The sequence below is a fragment of the Sorex fumeus genome, unplaced genomic scaffold (genome assembly GCF_029834395.1).
Source record: "Sorex fumeus unplaced genomic scaffold, SorFum_2.1 ptg000047l, whole genome shotgun sequence".
NCBI lineage: Eukaryota > Metazoa > Chordata > Mammalia > Eulipotyphla > Soricidae > Sorex > Sorex fumeus.
In genome coordinates, this window is record NW_026606104.1 from 5068395 (window position 1) to 5085521 (window position 17127).

The 17127-nt window shown below is 59.3% G+C and overlaps 2 protein-coding genes across 4 annotated transcripts in view; one reads left to right on the plus strand and one right to left on the minus strand.

Moving 5' to 3' along the window:
• The first annotated feature begins 1968 nt into the window (after positions 1-1968).
• MSTO1 (misato mitochondrial distribution and morphology regulator 1) lies at positions 1969-6590 on the plus strand. 2 transcript variants are annotated; one of them, XM_056123630.1, is made up of 14 exons: positions 1969-2087; positions 2174-2309; positions 2670-2739; positions 2819-2894; positions 3224-3278; positions 3361-3499; positions 3849-3966; positions 4041-4175; positions 4329-4481; positions 4635-4766; positions 4877-5061; positions 5541-5642; positions 5715-5827; positions 6333-6590. In XM_056123630.1, the coding sequence occupies exons 1-14, from the start codon at positions 2004-2006 to the stop codon at positions 6545-6547; spliced, it is 1713 nt and encodes a 570-aa protein (XP_055979605.1). In that variant the 5' UTR covers positions 1969-2003; the 3' UTR covers positions 6548-6590. The 2 variants fall into 2 exon arrangements, with proteins under 2 accessions (XP_055979605.1, XP_055979606.1); XM_056123631.1 differs by lacking the exons at positions 1969-2087; positions 2670-2739 and having other exon boundaries at positions 2171-2309; positions 3224-3499; positions 6333-6588.
• A 186-nt stretch (positions 6591-6776) lies between these two features.
• Positions 6777-17127, minus strand: part of GON4L (gon-4 like) — a 46604-nt gene continuing 36253 nt past the window's right edge. For both annotated transcript variants that reach the window (XM_056123621.1, XM_056123620.1), the window contains exons 21-32: positions 15333-16964; positions 14676-14925; positions 13873-14057; positions 13075-13272; positions 11807-11950; positions 10982-11125; positions 10768-10887; positions 9409-9522; positions 8182-8359; positions 7302-7902; positions 7117-7219; positions 6777-7016 (exon numbers count right to left, since the gene is read on the minus strand). In XM_056123621.1, the coding sequence (XP_055979596.1) occupies positions 6867-7016; positions 7117-7219; positions 7302-7902; positions 8182-8359; positions 9409-9522; positions 10768-10887; positions 10982-11125; positions 11807-11950; positions 13075-13272; positions 13873-14057; positions 14676-14925; positions 15333-16964 (3819 nt within the window). In that variant the 3' untranslated portion in view covers positions 6777-6866. The remainder of the gene's footprint in view (positions 7017-7116; positions 7220-7301; positions 7903-8181; positions 8360-9408; positions 9523-10767; positions 10888-10981; positions 11126-11806; positions 11951-13074; positions 13273-13872; positions 14058-14675; positions 14926-15332; positions 16965-17127) is intronic.

The following is a 17127-nucleotide window of genomic DNA, read 5'->3' on the forward strand; positions in this document are numbered from 1 at the left end:
AATTCCAAATCACATTTAAAGAACTATGGAAATGAGTGGCTAACTCAAAGCCTTGTCTGAAGGAGCCCCAAGTTTGATCCCTGGCACTGCATGTTCTCCTGAGCACAGCCAGGAGCAACAACCCGAGTGCAGAGCTCAGAGCAATGCCCTGCACTTTCAAGTGTGGCCCAAAAACTAAACGAATAAAAACAACAATAATGCTATAAAATATTAACTCAAGATGCAATTGTCAACTTTCCAGCACACTTTTTTTTGGGGGGGAGGAGTGTCTTTGGGCTACACCTGGTGGTACTTAGAGCTTACTACTGGCTCTATGCTCAGGGATCACTCCTGGTGAGATTTGGGGAACCCTATGGGATACTGGGGATCAAACCCAGGTTGGTTGAGTGCAAGGCAAGAGTCCTACCAGCTATACTATATTTTGGCCCCCCTGGGGTTTATTTTTGTGTTCTGAGTACGCATTTATATAATATATATATACATTGTATGTATATATACCTGTATGTTTGTATGTGTTGAATGTGTGTGTATGCGTCTATGTGCATACGTGTGTGTATGTGTGTGTGTGTGTGTGTGTGTGTGTGTGTGTGTGTGGACTTTCTGCCTTACCTGGTGGTGCTAGCGGAATGTGCACTGCCTTGGATCCAATCAAGGGTTCTGCTTGCAAGCCCATGTTCTAGCCCTCTGAGCTAATTGCCATGGCCAAAGCCTTGAGTTTGATCCCTGAGTGCACCACCATGTATAGCCACTTTATAAAAGAAAACAAAGGCGAGGAGATAGAGGCAAAGCACAGTACCAGAACCCTTGGGTGCCCTGGGGTGTGGCACTCAAGCAGACAGATCAGGGTGCCCTGGAGTGTGGCACCCAAGTAGACAGATCAGGGAAAAGGAGCGATACCCAAATGGCGATTAAGACCAACAGGGTCTCTCAGCCCCATTAGTAATCATGGGCTAAAAACACTGACCACGTTGACAGGATTATGGAGCAATAACTGAAAATTCCCCATAGTCGTACAGTCAAGCTTTTCAGCAAAAGTAGGTCGGCGTGCTCTGCCTTGCACGCAGCCTGCCCAGGTTCAATCCCCTGCACCCAGAGGGTCTCCCCACCCAGGGCCCCAGTCAGCTATGACCTCTGAGTGCAGAACCAGGAGTAAGCTCTGAGCACCGATGGGTGTGGCAAAAATAATAATAATGATAATAACAAAGAATTTCAGCAAACAGCTTGGGGTGGCAGTGCCCCATCGCCCATACCCAACGCATCCCAATGCCCCCACAATCCCGCTGCCAGGAGGGGGGTCCAACCGGCACCAGAACATTCGTAGTGGCGCTGAAGAGCCAACAACTGAAAACGATCCCCAAAGTCGCGTATCAGCAGAATGCCTGGGAGACCAAGAGAACACGGCGAAACGATGAAGTCGACGAGACATGCACGCACAGCCGGGGCGACTCTCGGATGGGCACGGGGGAAAAAGGGTCCCAGCGGCGGAGGAGGGCCGGGGGAGGCGAACTGGGCGCGGAGTCGCGCGCGGTGCCCAGCGGCTCGTCCCGACTCCGTGCTCCGGAGCGCCCCCTGGCGGTGTGCGAGTGCAGCCGGAGCCCGCATGAGCCTTACCTCCGATCCTCCCTCGGGTCCCGGAGCGCACACCGGGACGGGGCGGGCGCGCGCGTGCCCGGAGTCTCCCGCGAGAGCAGAGGCGGCCGACAGTCCCGGGGAAGCGGCGCCCCGGGAGCCCACGTGAGCGCGCAGCCGGCGCCGGCGCCCGCGCTTCCGGCCCCGGGCCCCACGGCCCACCCCAACACCGCCCCGGCCGCCGCCGCCGCCGCCGCCGCCGGGAAGAGGCGGGCCGAGGGGGGCGGCGCCTCCGAGTCCAACCAATCGTTTGCCCGGCAGGAGAGGACGTGCTTGCAGGCCAATCGGAAGCAGGACGCGGGGCCCCGCCCCCAGGCGCGCGGAGCCCGTCGGCTCGCGGCAGCAGCGAGCGAGGGGCCGCTCGGTAGCGCGGCATGGCGGGCGGGGCGCGGGAGGTGCTCACTTTGCAGTTGGGGCATTTTTCGGGTTTCGTGGGCGCGCACTGGTGGAACCAGCAGGTGAGGGCCCAGGGCGGCTGCCCCCGGGGAGCCTGCCGGCCTGCCCCTTCGCGCCCGAGTCCCGTCTGCTCGCTGTGCCTCCGCAGGATGCTGCGCTGGGCGGACAGACCGATGCCAAGGAGCCGCCGGGAGAGCTGTGCCCCGACGTCCTGTTCCGCACGGGCCGGACGCTGTACGGCCAGGAGACCTACACTCCTAGACTCATCCTCATGGACCTCAAGGGTGAGGCCAGGCCTGGGCCCATTCCCTGCGCGCGGTCCCTGCCTTCGTCCCCTCCCACGCCTCCGCCAGCCGCAACTCCACTTGCTTCACCTCCCGACCCTTAGCACCTGCCGCAGGCCGGCCAGGTCGGAACCTGGGAGCGCGACCTCAAGGTGCCAAAGGAGGGAGTCGCAGGGGCAGGCCTTGTTGGGGGTCTAGAGGGTGACCTGGGAGTGGGAGCATCGGCCCCACTCTGGGCGAAGGACCCTTCCATCCTAGGGGTACCCAAGCTGTCAGGGAGGGCCCGGTCAGGGGGAGGGTCTGCAAGATTTGCAGAAGGGGCGAGTCAGGCTTGGACCTCAGCAGATTCCTTTTATGCAGGCAGCCTGAGCTCCCTCAAACAGGAAGGAGGACTCTACCACGACAAACAACTGGATGCTGCCATACCCTGGTAACTGAGGTGGGGCATGTGATGGCAAGCGCGCACAGCGCCCAGGAGCTGCCACGGTGCCCCTTCTGCTTCCTTCTAGGCAGGGGAAGCTCACCACGTACAAAGAGGAGCTCTCCTCCAAGAACCCTTACCTCCAGGACCTGCTGAGTGCAGAGGTGAGGACTGAGCTTTGATTTGGGGGGCAGGCCACACCCAGCAGTGCCCAGGGCTTATTCTCAGCTCTGTGGGCAGTGATCACTCCTGCCAGGGCTCAGGGGGTGGAACCTAAGTCCACTCTAGGCAAGGCTTAGCCCCTCATTTTTCTCTGCCACTCAGATTTCCATTACTTTAAATATGTCCGGTGGTATTAAAGGGAACAGCACTGTCCCCTCCCTTGACTATGACTTTTGCAGGAACAAGAGGCCAAGGGACGCGGCCAGCCCATGCGAGGTATATCTGCTGTCCACTGCCTGCCGCCAAATGCAACTTTTTTCCTTCCTGCCAGGGAGTACTGTGTAGTGATGGTGTGTGGAGGGTCAAGTCTGTTCCCAGTGGCAAAGGTGCGACTCCTCAGACTGCAGGGTGAGGACGGGCCAAGCAGGAACGGAGGGAAAGGAACGGCTGCCTCTGCTTCGTCTCCAGGACCCCCCACGCTCACCACGTCCCCAGCTTCCAAGCTACTTCTCCCCACAGAGGACAGCATTCACGTTTGGTCAGACTTCCTCAGGGTCCATCTCCACCCCCGGAGCATCTGTATGATTCAGAAGTACAACCACGATGGGTAAGAGCGGGTAAAAGGCCCACATGACCTCATCTGTTTGGGGGTTCCACCCAGTGGTGCTGGAGATGGAACCTGGACTCTTAATGTGTGCGCCAGTCCCCTTCTGGGGTTGATTTTTGGTGCTCAGGAGTCATCACTGGCTCTGCGCTTAGGGATCGCTCCTAGGGGGCTCAGGGAACCCTATGGGGTATGGGGAATCGAAGCTGAGTTGGCCACATGCAAGGCAAGTGCCCAACTATTACTCTGGCCCACTTCCCCATGCACGAAGTTCAAGGCTAGTCCCCACCCTCCCTCCAAACAGATTTAGGGTGGGGCTGAGGGAATCCCAGATTCTGTCTCTGCCTGGCAGGGAAGCAGGGCGCCTGGAGGCCTTTGGTCAGGGGGAGAGCATCCTGAAGGAACCCAAGTACCTGGAGGAGCTGGAGGACCGGCTGCACTTCTATGTGGAGGAATGTGACTTTCTGCAGGTAGCTGTGGGCCAGGACATGTCCAAGGGCTCCTCTGACCCTGCCCCCTCTCACCACCCGCCACCTCCATCCAGGGCTTCCAGATCCTGTGTGACCTGCACGATGGCTTCTCGGGGGTAGGCGCTAAGGCTGCTGAGTTGCTCCAAGACGAGTATTCAGGGAGGGGGATCATAACTTGGGGCCTGCTTCCTGGTCCCTACAGTCTTGGGGTGAGTAGAACTTGGAGATAGCCGGTGGGAAGATGCTCCCAGGGTGCATACTTTGTGTGTGGGAGGCCAGGGTGCCAGGAGAGACCCCAAAATAAACATGATTCCCCAGTCGAAAAGGTGCTTAAGGCAAACCGCTCCCCTTTCTCCTGCCAGGAACCGCAGAAAAACATCTACCGAGTGTTAAACACGGCCTTCGGGATGGTGCGCCTGGCTGCTCACAGCTCCCTGCTCTGCCCCTTGTCACTGGGTGGGGGACTGGGGCTGCGACCAGAGCCCCCTGTCAGCTTCCCTCACTTGCGCTATGATGTAAGACCCCTCCCCTCCCCGACTAGCACCTTGCAGAACACTGCAAGGATGTGGCCCCCAAACTGGGCTATCCCTGGCCAGTGTTGAGGCCCACACAACCCAGCTCACCTGCCTCTCCCGCTGTCTTCCCGGCCTCTTATGTCCCTCTTCCAGGCTACCCTGCCCTTCCACTGCAGCGCCATCCTGGCCACAGCCCTGGACACACTCACAGTCCCCTACCGCCTCCACACTGCACCACTCCCCATGGTGCACCTGGCTGATATGCTGAGCGGCGCTGGGAAGAAGGTAGGAGCTTTTGGCAGGGGAGGGGTTTGGGGAGGGCCTTGAGCGCTCAGGCAGAGCCCTGTGACCCCTTCCCAGAATCTCACTTGCTTGCCACCACCCACACCCCACAGGTGGTGACCGCAGACGCCACCATCCCCTTCCCCTTGGGTCCCAGCCAGTCGCTTCCTGACATCCTGCTGCAGCTGGGGAGCACCTCCCCCTGGACCCCGCTGTCTGGATGTGGAGACCCTCCTGGAGCACGCTGCTTTGCCCAGTCAGTGGTGCTGCGGGGTCTCGACAGAGCTCACCACACCAGGTGAGCCATGCAGTTCCCGCGTTCTGCACTCACATGGGCCTCATTTCCTTCCCTCGTCTGCCATCTCCTCTGTCCACCTCACTCCAGAAATAAAGGGCAGGCTGGAGAAAGGAGAGCGGGAAAGCCACCTGCTTTGCCCACAGCTGACCAGATTCCATCCCCAGCACCACAGAAGGGCCCCAAGCCCAGCCAAGAGACCCCTGATCCCGGAGCCAGAAGACTGCTTTAGCTGGCCGGCTAAGGCCCAGGCACACGAGGTCTCTGCTCCTTCTCCCTGCTCCTTGTCCGTGCTGCCTTCACAGATGAAATGTGGTTCTGGGCCCAAGAGACAGCCCAGTGGCATGCAGGCAGTGGGGTCCCACGCCCAGCACCACATGGTCCCCTGAGCACTGCCAGAAGCTGCTCTCGGGCAGAGCTGGGTGTGACCCCAAACCAAGGCCCCTGGATGAGTAACAGCACCGCTGGCTTTGTCCTGGCAGCCAGCTGAGCCCAGGAGTACCTCTGCCCTCCCCACTCCATGCCTGCAGTACTGGGGACGAAGTCTTGGCTCAGTTTGTCCAGCAGCGGCAGCCCCGAGTCAGGTCAGTGTGGGGGACTCGTGGGATGCCCCACCCGCGGCCCAGTAGCTCAGCCGCTCTGCTCCCATCCTGCAGCTCCTCTCATCTGCTGCTGACGCCCTGCCTGGTGGCGCCCCCGTACCCCTGCCTCTTCTCTTCACACCTCAGCCGCCACGGTTTGGTTCTGGACGGTCCCCCCACTGGGGCAGGTAGGTAGGAGGCAAAGAAAAGCAAGTGCCAGGGACTGGAGCGATAGGACAGCGGGTAGGGCGTTTGCCTTCCACACGGTCGACCCGGTTCAATAATTAGCATCCCATATGGTCCCCTGAGCACCGCCAGGAGTAATTCCTGAGTGAAGAGTCAGGAGTAACTCTTGTGCATTACCAGTCGTGACCCCCCCCAAAAAAAGCAAAAAAAAGAAAAGCAAGTGCCAGAGGCTGGAGAGACAGTACAGTGGATAGGGTAGTTGCCTTGCACATGGCCAACCTGGGCTGAGTCCCCAATATTCCATCCGGACCCCCAGCAGTGCCAGGAATAACCCCTGAGCATCACAGGGTGTGGCCTAAATATGACAAACAGAAAATTAAGTTCCAGTGCAGTTCCCTCCCTGGGCAGAAGCTGTGAGTCGGTGCTGTATCCTCAGAAGTAGTTCCCCTCCCCCAGGGTCCAGACCCCTGCTCCTGGGGCCACTCACAACCTCTATCCTCCCTGCAGCCGTGGAGAGCATCCCCGTGCTGGGGTCTCTGAACTCGTCCTCTGCCCTGCACAGAGCCCTGGGAGGCCTGGCCCAGGAGCTCAGCAAACTCGATCTGCGACGCTGGGCCAGCTTCATGGAGGCAGGCGTGGAGCAGGACGACATGGGGGAGATGCTCCAGGACCTCCAGAGCCTGGCCGAGTGCTACCAGGCTAGTGACAGTCTTGCGGACTAGCCCCCGGAAGGGGGCAGAGCTGGTTTCAAATAAAGACTGCTGGAAGCAGGTGCCCACTGTCCTTGGCCTCTCGGGCCTCTCTGTGCATTTATTACAAGAAGAAATGCCGTGATTCCCTCACACGACAATAAATAGGTGCTTCAGACAGGGAAAAGCGGAGTGAGGAGGACAGTTGCTGCCTTCACTGCCACTGACAGTGTCTGTATCTGAGGCCTCCACGAGGGGCTCCGGGATGGCCCTGCTGGCCCACAGTCTGCCCTGCCCAGGCCCTCTGCTGGGCCAAATAGCGTATCCTCTTCCTTGGCGGGCACCTCGCCTCTCACTCATCCGGCTCCTCCTCAGACAGAAGGTCCCCATGGTCCGACAGTTGGTCTGTGTTGCTGGTACTGGTGGCATCATCGTCATCCTCAGAGCTGGCCTCACACGCGGTGTGGAAGAGCTGCATGAGCTCTCGAAAGCGGAGGGAGACCTGGGGGGAAAGGAGGGGAGGGGGACCCACAGGCCTGCGTCAGTCTTTGTTCCCAGGGCAGGACCTCGGGGCCCTGTACACGCCAATGCCGCCCCCCTACCTCGGCAGGGGTCTTGTTCCCCAGCTGCTGGGAGATGGCGCTGAATGTCTGCGGCTGAGCCCCTTGCTCCTGACACACGGTGAGGATCACTCGATCAGCCTCCCTATAGCCCCCGTCAGGAGGAACCGTCAGGACAGTGCCAGGGGACTGGTGCCACCCTCCCCACAGCTCCCCGTGCCACCTACCTGGTCCACAGCACCACCTTCTCCCCCGTGGAGCTGACCTTGCTGTTGTTGGCGCAAACTGTAGCCTCGGCCGCCTTGGGCAGCTGCTCCCCCTCAGGGCTCCTGCCCAGTGTCCCGCCATCCTTGGCCAAACCCCCTCTTGTCCTGGGAGACGGGGCTGAGGGGACCCTTCTTGACGATGCTTCCCGGAGTGGGGACACCCCAGGGGCTGGCCTGCCCACAGGCAGCCCGCTCTCTGGAGAGTCTGCTGGACCCGGCCCCAGTCTTCTCCCATAGTCTGTGGTCCTGGGATGGACGGGGCTTGGGGAGGAAACAGGGGGCTCCACAGCTCCTAGCAGCTGCTCCACGGCCGATGCGTCCCAGGCCAGCAAGGAAGCTGTGTTCTCCCCTTCTGCCCCTTGGTCCACGGGTCTGGGGGACGCCGTAGGGCGGGCAAGTTGCGCAGACCCCTCCTGCTCCCTCCTGTCAGTGTGGGGCACACATTGCGCTGCAGGGGGCAGCTGAGAACTCTCAGGGGAGCCGGCGGAGGGGCCCGCCAGGAGGAGCTGTTCTGTGAGAGTCGCTTCTTGAGGGGAAAGCAGAGTGCTGCCCACAGCCAGACCTGTGCAGAGGAAATCGGCTTCTCAGGGGACAGACGAGGCCGACTGCCCTGGGGGAACCAGGGAGCCCCTGTACTCGGCTGTTCCCAGGGGGTGAGAGGGTGTGTGGGACAATCACCTCTGAGGTCGGAGCTCTGACAACCAGAGAAGCGGGAGGGTGGGGGGGGCGGAGGGGCAGAGTTGGGAGAGCAGAACACGGGGGACGCAGCCCCAGACTTCCCCAGCGACATTCTCACCCAAAGCATGTGGAAACGAAACCAGAGGACAGGCTGGCCACTCACCGGCCACAGGCAAGTCCCCCTTCCTGCTGGTCCTGCCAGTCCTGCTCGGGGTGGCCTCGGGGTCCTCCTCCAGTGCATCCTTGCCTGCCCCAACTTCCTTGGGGCTGGGCTCTCGGTGGGGGCTACTGCCCACCACCTCGGGGGGCTCCTTGCTCTTGTACGGTTTGCTGTCACACACCTGCAGGGATGGCCGAGGTCAAGAGTGTCCAGGAGCCTCAGAGCGACGGTGAGCCACTCGCCCACCTGCCAGCTGCCTGGAGCCATGGCCCAGCCAAGAGCCTTCCACATGCTCCAGCTCTAACCAAGTCTGATTGTGCTGCCAACCTCCCTGGCTCACCTTTCTGTTTGGGAGCTGTTTTCCTGGCACAGGTTTATTTCATTGAAAACAAATACTGAGGGGGCCAGAGCGACAGTATACTGGGAGAGGACACTTGCCTTGCATGCAAGCAACCCAGGCTTGATCCCTGGCATCCCATATGGTCCTCTCAGTACAGCCAGGAGGATTCCTGAGTGCAGAGTCAGGAATAAGCCCTGAGCATCCCTGGGTGTGGCCCCAAAACCAAAAAACAAAGCAAAAAAATACATAAGGGCCAACAAGACAATACAGCGGCAAAAGCACTGGCCTTGCATGTGGCTAACCAGGCTCTATCCCAGGCACACCGCAGGGTCCCACACGTACCACCAGATGAAGCCTCCAGACAAAAAATACATAGAAGCAGCAACAATGTCCAGGGGCTGGAGACCCAGTTCAGTGGGAGATACATGTCCTGGTCATGTTTCTGAGCCTACAGGTAGCCATGGGGGCATCTCCCTCCCCATATATTGAATAAAAAGCAAAGTTTAGGTCCAGACCTACAGCAGGGAAGGGCATTTGCCTTACACATGGCCAACCCACATTCTATCCCTAGCATCACATATGGTCCCCTCCCTAAGCACTTCCAGGAGGAATTCCCGAATGCAGAGCCAGAAATGATCCCTGAACACCTGTGGGTCTGGCCCAAAAATCAAAAAACGGGGGGGAAAAAAAAGCAAAGTCTATTAAATCATTTTAAAAGATTCTATTTTGCACATGTGTGTGTACTGCATGATTTAAATATGTTATGACTTTTTACAAAATCTGAAGTCTGCGGGTGCCAACACTTCCCCAAACAATAAGGCAGCTTGGGGGTGTCTGTCCCGCGCAGCATGCCTCCTTTCATGCCTCCATCCTGGCCAGCCCCACCTCACCTTGCTGCTGCAGTGGCTACAATTTCTCCTCTTGCTCTTCTTCAGCTTGGAATCAGGGCCTCCTTCATGGCAGGGACAGATGCAGTCCTTGGCCCCATCTGGCCACTCAGCCTCCTAAAAGATACCTGGGCTTGGGAAGCTGCCATGCATTTCTGGCACAAAGGGAGGAAGGTGAGCTGCCAGCCAGGGCATGCCCACCAGCTGACCCCTGCTTTTTTTCTTGTACTATGGCCACCACTTCACACTGCCCGGGGAATGCAGCAGCAAACACTAGCCTGGTAGGGTGCCCAAAGAATCGCTATGGGACCCAGCACAGACACAGCCCAACTGCCCAGATGTTTCAGGAAACAGGTCAACTATGACCTTAGGAGGGAGCCATCTTAAGACCCATCTAAACTCTTTCAGGGTCCCTGAGAAAGGGCTCTCTGTGTGTGCCAAGCTTTCACCACATGCTCCTGTTCCATCAACCCAAGAAACCTAAGGACCACGATCCCCCACGAATGACGATGACATGGAACCAAGATGTCAGACGCTGTGTGCTGTCCCAGCGACGGCAACTGCTTTCCCCAAGGTGTGTGATACAGGACCCCGCAGCGGCCCCAAGGCCCAACCCCAGAACCGCATATGGTTCCTGAGGCCCACAAGGAGTAAATACCAAGCACCACCAAAAAAAAAAGGGGGAAACATTTGGTGAGAAGCAGCAGAATGTAAGAGTCCTGCCCTTCATGGCCACTGAGTAAACTGGACCCCGGGAGACGGAGCGACAGCACAGCTATGGAGGCACTTGCCGTGCATGCAGCCCAGCTTGATTCAATCCCAGATACCCCACAGGACCCCCTGAACCCCACCAGAAGTGATCCCTGAGCACAGCTGGGTGTGGCACAGAAACAAAACCAAATGTGGAGCCCAGCAAGCACTCCTTTCAAGCGCGACCTCTTCACGTCAACATGACAAGAAGTGAATCATTTTATAGAAGTACCAGAAACAGTTCCCAGAGAATGGGCTACTTGAGCACACAGATAAGTACCAGCTGTGTCATCAGCACTAAGATGAGCCAACTTGGGGCTGGACCCATAGCACAGCGGTTAGGACGTTTGCCTTGCACGCAGCCAACCTGGGTTCAATTCCCAGCATCCCATATGGTCCCCCAAGCACCATCAGGAGTAATTCCTGACTGCAGAGCCAGGAGTAACCCCTGAGTAATGCCAGATATGATCCCAAAAAAAAAAAAAGATGAGCCAACTTGGGTCAAGGAGGCGGCAGATCCTTGAATGGGGGGGGGGCCTCCTCAGGAGTGCTGCTCCCCGCACCCAGGCGGACCTCGGGTCCACATCACTGCAGCCCCACACCCACATGTACCTTATCAGGATTTTGGACCCCAATCTCCTTCCTCCTCTTGCTCTTGGAGGCTGTGGGAATCTTGGGCGGTTCTTCTTCCTCATCCACATCGGGCAGCGCCACTTCTTCAAAGCCGTCAAACTGAGGGGCATGGGGGCCGTCAGCAACCGTAAGTCAACCCTCCACACTCACAGCCACCCCCCACCCCACTGAGGAAGGCAGCCTCAGGCCCCACCTCATACTCTTTCTCCTCACTCCAGTTGATCTCCTCAAAGTCGCCCATCCGGCTGGCTGCAGGGCGCAGATGATCGAAGAAGATGGAGAACTCATCCTGGAGGTGGTCGTGACCCTTAAGGAGCTGCCACATCTGTGTCTTGAGCTGGCAAGAGTGGCAAAGGGAACAGGCTGGTCTGCTGAGGCTCCAGGGCGCTGCACCCACTGCCTCGGGTAACCAGGGGTGAAGGCCAGCATGCTGGGACGTTGGGGCTGTCCCCTCCCTCCTTTCATGCCTAAGGGAGTCCCACTGGCAGTTCAGCTGCCCCGACAGCTCTGAGGAACAGGCGGCACGTGGAAGACACTGCGACTGAGCAAGGACGCTCCCACGGGTATCTGTGAGCCCCACCAGCAGTGCAGCTCTGCGGCCACCAAAGATGGCCCCAGCAGGGCAGGAACGCAGACACCTCCTGGCCTTCTGGAGTCTAGGAAGACCCTTGAGGTCCTGCTCAGGGGGATGAGGGGGGGCTCCCACTCTTCTGATGCTTTGCTTCCTACTTTGGAGCAAGACCAGATCATGTCTATTCCTGGATCTATGCTCAGGAGCGATCTCAGGAGTGGCAGTGCTCGGAGCACTCTATACGGGGCCATGGGAGGTAGCTGGGTGGGCAGCGCATAAGGCCAAGACTTCCAGCCCCGTCCCTATCCCTCTGGGCCTCCAGAACTCATGTGTTTAGGGCAGGCCTGCCAGTTCTTTCTTCCTCATCTACTGCAGAAGCCCTTGGTTCCCCAGAAGCAAGACAACACTGGGCCAGCAAGGGGAAGAGAGAAGGGGGAACCCGAATACCTCCATGATCTCCCGGGGCAGGCAGTCTGCACAGCTCTGCAGGACCTTGATGATCTTCTGGTGGTGTGAGGGGTTCTCTGCAAAGCAAATTTCCAGCTGCCGGAGAAACTTGCGACTCTTCTCAAAAGCCTGCTGCTCCTCAAACTAGCAGCGGGGAAAGAGGGCAAAGGCAGAGTCAGCACCTCAGAGAGGGCAAGGGCTGGAGGGCTCTCGGGGCCAGGAGCATGGGGGGAATAATACAACTCTGGTTGTTATTAAGACTCCAGGATCTTGGCCCACAGGTCTCCTAGGCCAAGATAACAAAGACATGAACAAGAGATTGTAGAAATGGCCTCATTCCAATGCAGTTGCTGTTTCCCTGGATAATCAGACTCTCAGATTCCTGTGGCATTTCAATGATTCAGAGTTGTTTTTTATTTGTTTTCTTCTTGGACAACATACAGTGATACTCAAAGGTTATTCCTGGCTCTGCACTCAGGAATTACTCCTGGCGTTGCTCAGGGACTATACAGGATGCTGAACATTGAATCCAAGTCGGCCACATGCCAGGCAAGTGCCCTACCCAGTGTACTATCACTCTAGCCCCTGGTTCAGAAAATTTTCACACTCCCTGGAATCTCCGAGGAATACAGGAAGACGAAGATTCACAGAATCATTCCATAGCTAGGGCTACCAAAACAATCTCACTGTATCCTTCTTTGTGTTTCTCTTTCATAACATAAAGCCCAGAACTGGGCCCGGAGTAATAGGACAGTGGATGGGCATTTGTCCTGCACACAACTGACCTGGGTTTGATCTCTGGCACCCCAATTAAGTCCCCTGCCAGGAGTGATCCCTGAGCACAGAGCCATGAATTAGCTGAGCATCACAACATGTGGCCCAAAAAAACAAGAAAAAATAAATTCAGCAACAACAAAAAGACCTGACTGTGCCGGGCACTTGGCATTACACCCAGCACTGCTCAGAGGACCATACGGTGCAGGGGCCCACGGTCAGGGCTCCTGCTCGGGTCACTCTCCTACAGACTGAAGGACATTCAACAGAGGCAGAAGCAAGGCCTTCAGTCAATGCCCTCGGGGGGAGGGGGGGCAAAGAAAAGGGCCAGGTTTGGGGAGATTGTCCCGCGGGACAGGAAATCCTTCCACCCTGTGGTTGGGGAATGCTGGGGAACCTCAGGAGGTCGGCAAGTGAGACTCCACTCTCTTCCGTCCTGTGCCTGCTCAGGAACAGGGAGGCTCAGGACTTGCTGCCCACTCCCTTCTACTTACTAAGCCACAGGCCAGGGCTTGCTCAGGGAGCAAAAATGCGGCAAAATCCTTCAGCAGCTGCGGCCAGTCCTGTAGCAGAGTCTGCAGGCTTTTGTAGAGATCCACCGCTGTCTGCTTCTGGGCGCTGGACTCAAACTCATAGATGACCTGAAGGAAGTCCTCGTACTTGCCAGGGACGTGCTGCAGGGCTTCTCGTACCTAGCCAGGAAAGGTTTCCACCATGGAATCCCTTTCTGTGGGCTCCAACAAGAAACAAGGGCCACCATCCCAGACTGGCAAGCCTATTCCCCCAGAGGCCACTGCCAAGCAGGCGGAACACTGTACCCGAGTCAGGCACAGCTCCCAGCTGGACGCTGGCAACTCATCCCCCCTCCACCAGCTCCTGGTCCTGACCTCAGCTCCAAGGAGACGGGAAGGAGAGCTCAGAGCATCTCAGCATGTGAGCCATCACATATGAGCAAATACCACAGAAGCTGGGGTGTAAGTCAGCTACTGACATCAGGCCAATGCTACATTCTGCCAGGGGACAAGAGGAGCAAGGAAAGAACCACCAATAGCATGAGCTCTCGAACCAGGACAGGGGCTGGGAACTACTGGTTTGGATGCAGTAGAACCAGGATAAGGTGCTTCTGAGACCCACTCTCTAGCCAGAGCGCAGGTCCTGCTTCTCAAGCCAGGGCACGGGAAGGTCCTGCATCATCACCTCCCCCCATTGCTGGGCAGCTGAGCTGTGTCCCCAGCAGTTCAGGACTGATGCCAGGCAGGCGCCCGGAGCAGGCCAGCCTCATGGGTGCCTACCCGGGCCAGGTATGCCTGCGCGAAGGCCAGGTCCTTTTGCTCCCGCAGTGGATCACGCTCCAGAATGTCCTCATCAAAGAGCAGCAGCAGCTTGGCTGTGTCCTTGCTGGCCCGGGCCCGGCTCGCCCGCCTGCTCCGGGCGCGGTGCTTGCTCCGGCCCTTGCTGGCCTCCTTGGTGTGCTCTCCTGGTGAGGACAAGCGTAAGGGACCACTGCTCACACGTGCCAGGCACAGAACCTGGCAACACTCCAACACCAGTGAGCATCAGAAAGAAAAGCCATCGGAGGAACAGGAGCATGTATGTGGGGGGGGGGGGGGGGGGAGGGGGGAGGGGAGGGGGGCAATCATGCACAGTGTGCGGAGAGAAGGGTCTCAGGAGAGGCTCGGGCTTGAGTCGGGCTCCTGAGGGCCCGCGGCACGGCGAGGAGTAAGGAGCTCGCAGCTCACCATGTTCAGGAAATCAGACCCGGGTCTTAGTCACCTATGTGGCCCCTTAGGAAAGAACCAGGATGAAAGGCCAGGGAGGGGATGCCGCGACACTGAGCGGGCCCTCACGTGGGAGAGACCCTGGGAACGAAAAAGGAACTGAACAGCTGGCTGCCCCACACATACACCTGGCGGGAGCAGAAAGGAAGCTTCCAGAACCAGGGGCCTATCTGCGAGAAAGAGGGGGACCGCAGGGGCACTGGGGTTTCCCCTGGAGTCTCTGCGCCCAGTTTCCAAGCAAGCCACTGGGACACCCCAAATCCAGAGAGCCACCAGGGCCTCATGCTCCGCCCCCACCCCCGGACTGTCCCACGTACCGGGCGGCATCCCACTGTGCTGAGCCTCCGGAGGGAGTGGGGGTGACGCAAAGGGAGCTGGGGGTGTGACGGCAGGGCACCCAAGGGCATCGTCCTGCATCTCCTTCCCGAGGCTCTCCAGGCCTTCCGGCTCCTCCTCCTCCTCCTCCTCGGCCTCCGAGTTCTCTTCCTGCGAGTTCTCTTCCTCGGACTCCCCGTCCTGACTCATGCGCCTTTCCGAGGCGAGCCAAGTCAGCTTCTCCATGGTCTCCTGCAAGACACAGCCCTCGGGGTGCTCAGGCAGCTGCAGGGCTTCCCTGGCTCCTGTGGGAGAGCCCCATCCCACCAGCTGGGGGCCCAGGCGACATCCCACAGTCCCAGGGGGCTGGAAATGCCGGGCGACCAGCAGGAGAGGGGTCGGCCTTCTGAATGGTCCCTGCCACCCTGAAGCTGGGCTGTCTCCACCCCATCAGTTCTTTGACTTGAGGCACTTCCACGGCGCTCAGGGGACTCAAAGGATAAATGAGTTTGAGCCGAACATAAACACAACATCACCCTTTTCATCTCCTGGTGCCACGTGTGCACGTGTCAAATGACAACAGTGCAGTGCCAGCCAGGGGCACGTGGATCCATTAGACAGGATCAACCCCGTCTCAAGCAAGGGAGAATCCAACTCACTTGGAGCTCCGGGACGGAGAGCACTGACTCCTCAGATGCCGAAGACATCTCATCCTCCTCGTCCTGGGTCAGCTCGTCCAAGTCCTCCTCCTCCTCTTCCTCAGGGCCCTCCTTCTCACCTCCAGTCTCTGGCCCCGCGGGGGTCCCCTCGGACTGACTGTTGACGCTGGCCACATCTTCAGGCTTGCCTGGGGGACTGCTCAGAGCCCCGTCCGGGTCGGCGCAGGAGGCAGTTCCGCTCCCTGGAGACGCCCGGCTCACCTCCCCTGGGGTGGCTTCCCCAGCTGGCTGACCGCCCTCCTGCTCCTGGGCCCCCGCCTGTCCGTGGGGGAGGCCGGTGTCCAGTTCCATCGGATGCTCTTCTTTGATCTCCCCACCAGTGTCCGGCTCCAGGAGGCCCCCAGAAGGTTCCTCTCCCGGGTCCTTCGGCTCCACCTTGACCGTTATGTCTACCTCTGACCGGGGGGAGTGTCGCAGTTCCAGGAAGGCCTCAGCCAGAGGCTCCAGGGTGGGCCGTCCTGCCTCGGTCTTCACGACTGTCCAGCCGTATGTGCTACTCTCGGCCGGGTCAGCCCGGCACACGCTGGCCACAGGCGCTGGCACCGGGCTCCGCTCCTCCTTGTGGAGGGCAGGCCCGCCAGGCAGGGCCTGCTCCAAGGGCTCTTGTTTGGGCTGCAGGCCTGGGAAAGCACTTTTCCCTTCGGCCGCGGGGCAGCCCGTGTCCACGGTCACGTGGGCCTTCTCTTCGGGGTTGGACGCAACGGGCAGGTTCACAGAGTTGCCGGACACGATCAGTGGCGGGATGGAGGAGGCCACCAGGGGCTGGCTCAGCGGGCAGGGGAAGGATGCGGGGTTCACCAGGAGGGTGGTGATGGGGATGGGCGGCGAGCTCTGGGCCACTGCAGCACTCACGGGCTGGAGCACGTTGCAGCCACTGCCAAGGCTGACGACCTTGACGGTGGTGGCCGGGACCGTGAAGATCACAGGCGCAGTGTGGATGAGGGGGGCCGCCTTCAGACACACAGAGGCCTTGGCCCCCTTCCTCCTGGCACCCCTCCGCTTCACGCTCGGCTTCCGAAACTTCGACGGGGCCAGAGAGGGCAGCAGGACCTTTGGCAAGGGGGCAGCGGAGAGCAGCGGCTGGGGTTCAGATGGAGGGAAGCTGCCCCTGGTCTCGGGGGACACAGCTGGCAGCGTCTTGAGAGGCTGGGAAAGGCCCAGGGGAGGCCCTGCCGGCAGGGGCTGCAAGACAGCCGTGGGCTGCAGGAGCTGCGGGATCTGCACCACCATCTTGCTGGGGACAGCTTCCGCCAGCGCAGACCTGGTGGGGGCCCTCGCGGAGGCGGGGCTGGGCTGCAGGGAGGGGATGATGGGGCGTGTAAGAAAGGGCTTCACCACAGACGAGCGCTTCTGTCTCCAAGCCCGCCTGGAGAAGTGGTTGGCTACCGGCTTCAGCTTCAGGACGACGCCCTTGGGCAGCAGCAGCGGGTACCGGCTCTCACCCGCCGGCTCCCAGCTGCCCTGCTCTATGCCAGGTTCCGCCTTAATCTCGGTGGGCCCGGTCAGGCATTCTCTGTCCCTGGCCCCGTCAGCCATGTGCCGCAGCTCCTCCTGGATGGATGGCAGGCTGGCCTGTCGGGAACAGCAGCATGAACTAGGATGTGCCCGGATGTGGGGAAAGTGGGAGCCTTGATTTCTGGGATCTTTCGGGGACACCGTCAGGGACTCTACTCAAGGGGGCCTTCATGCAGGACACCAGCTGTCTATACGCTACACTAGTGACACGGGATAGAAA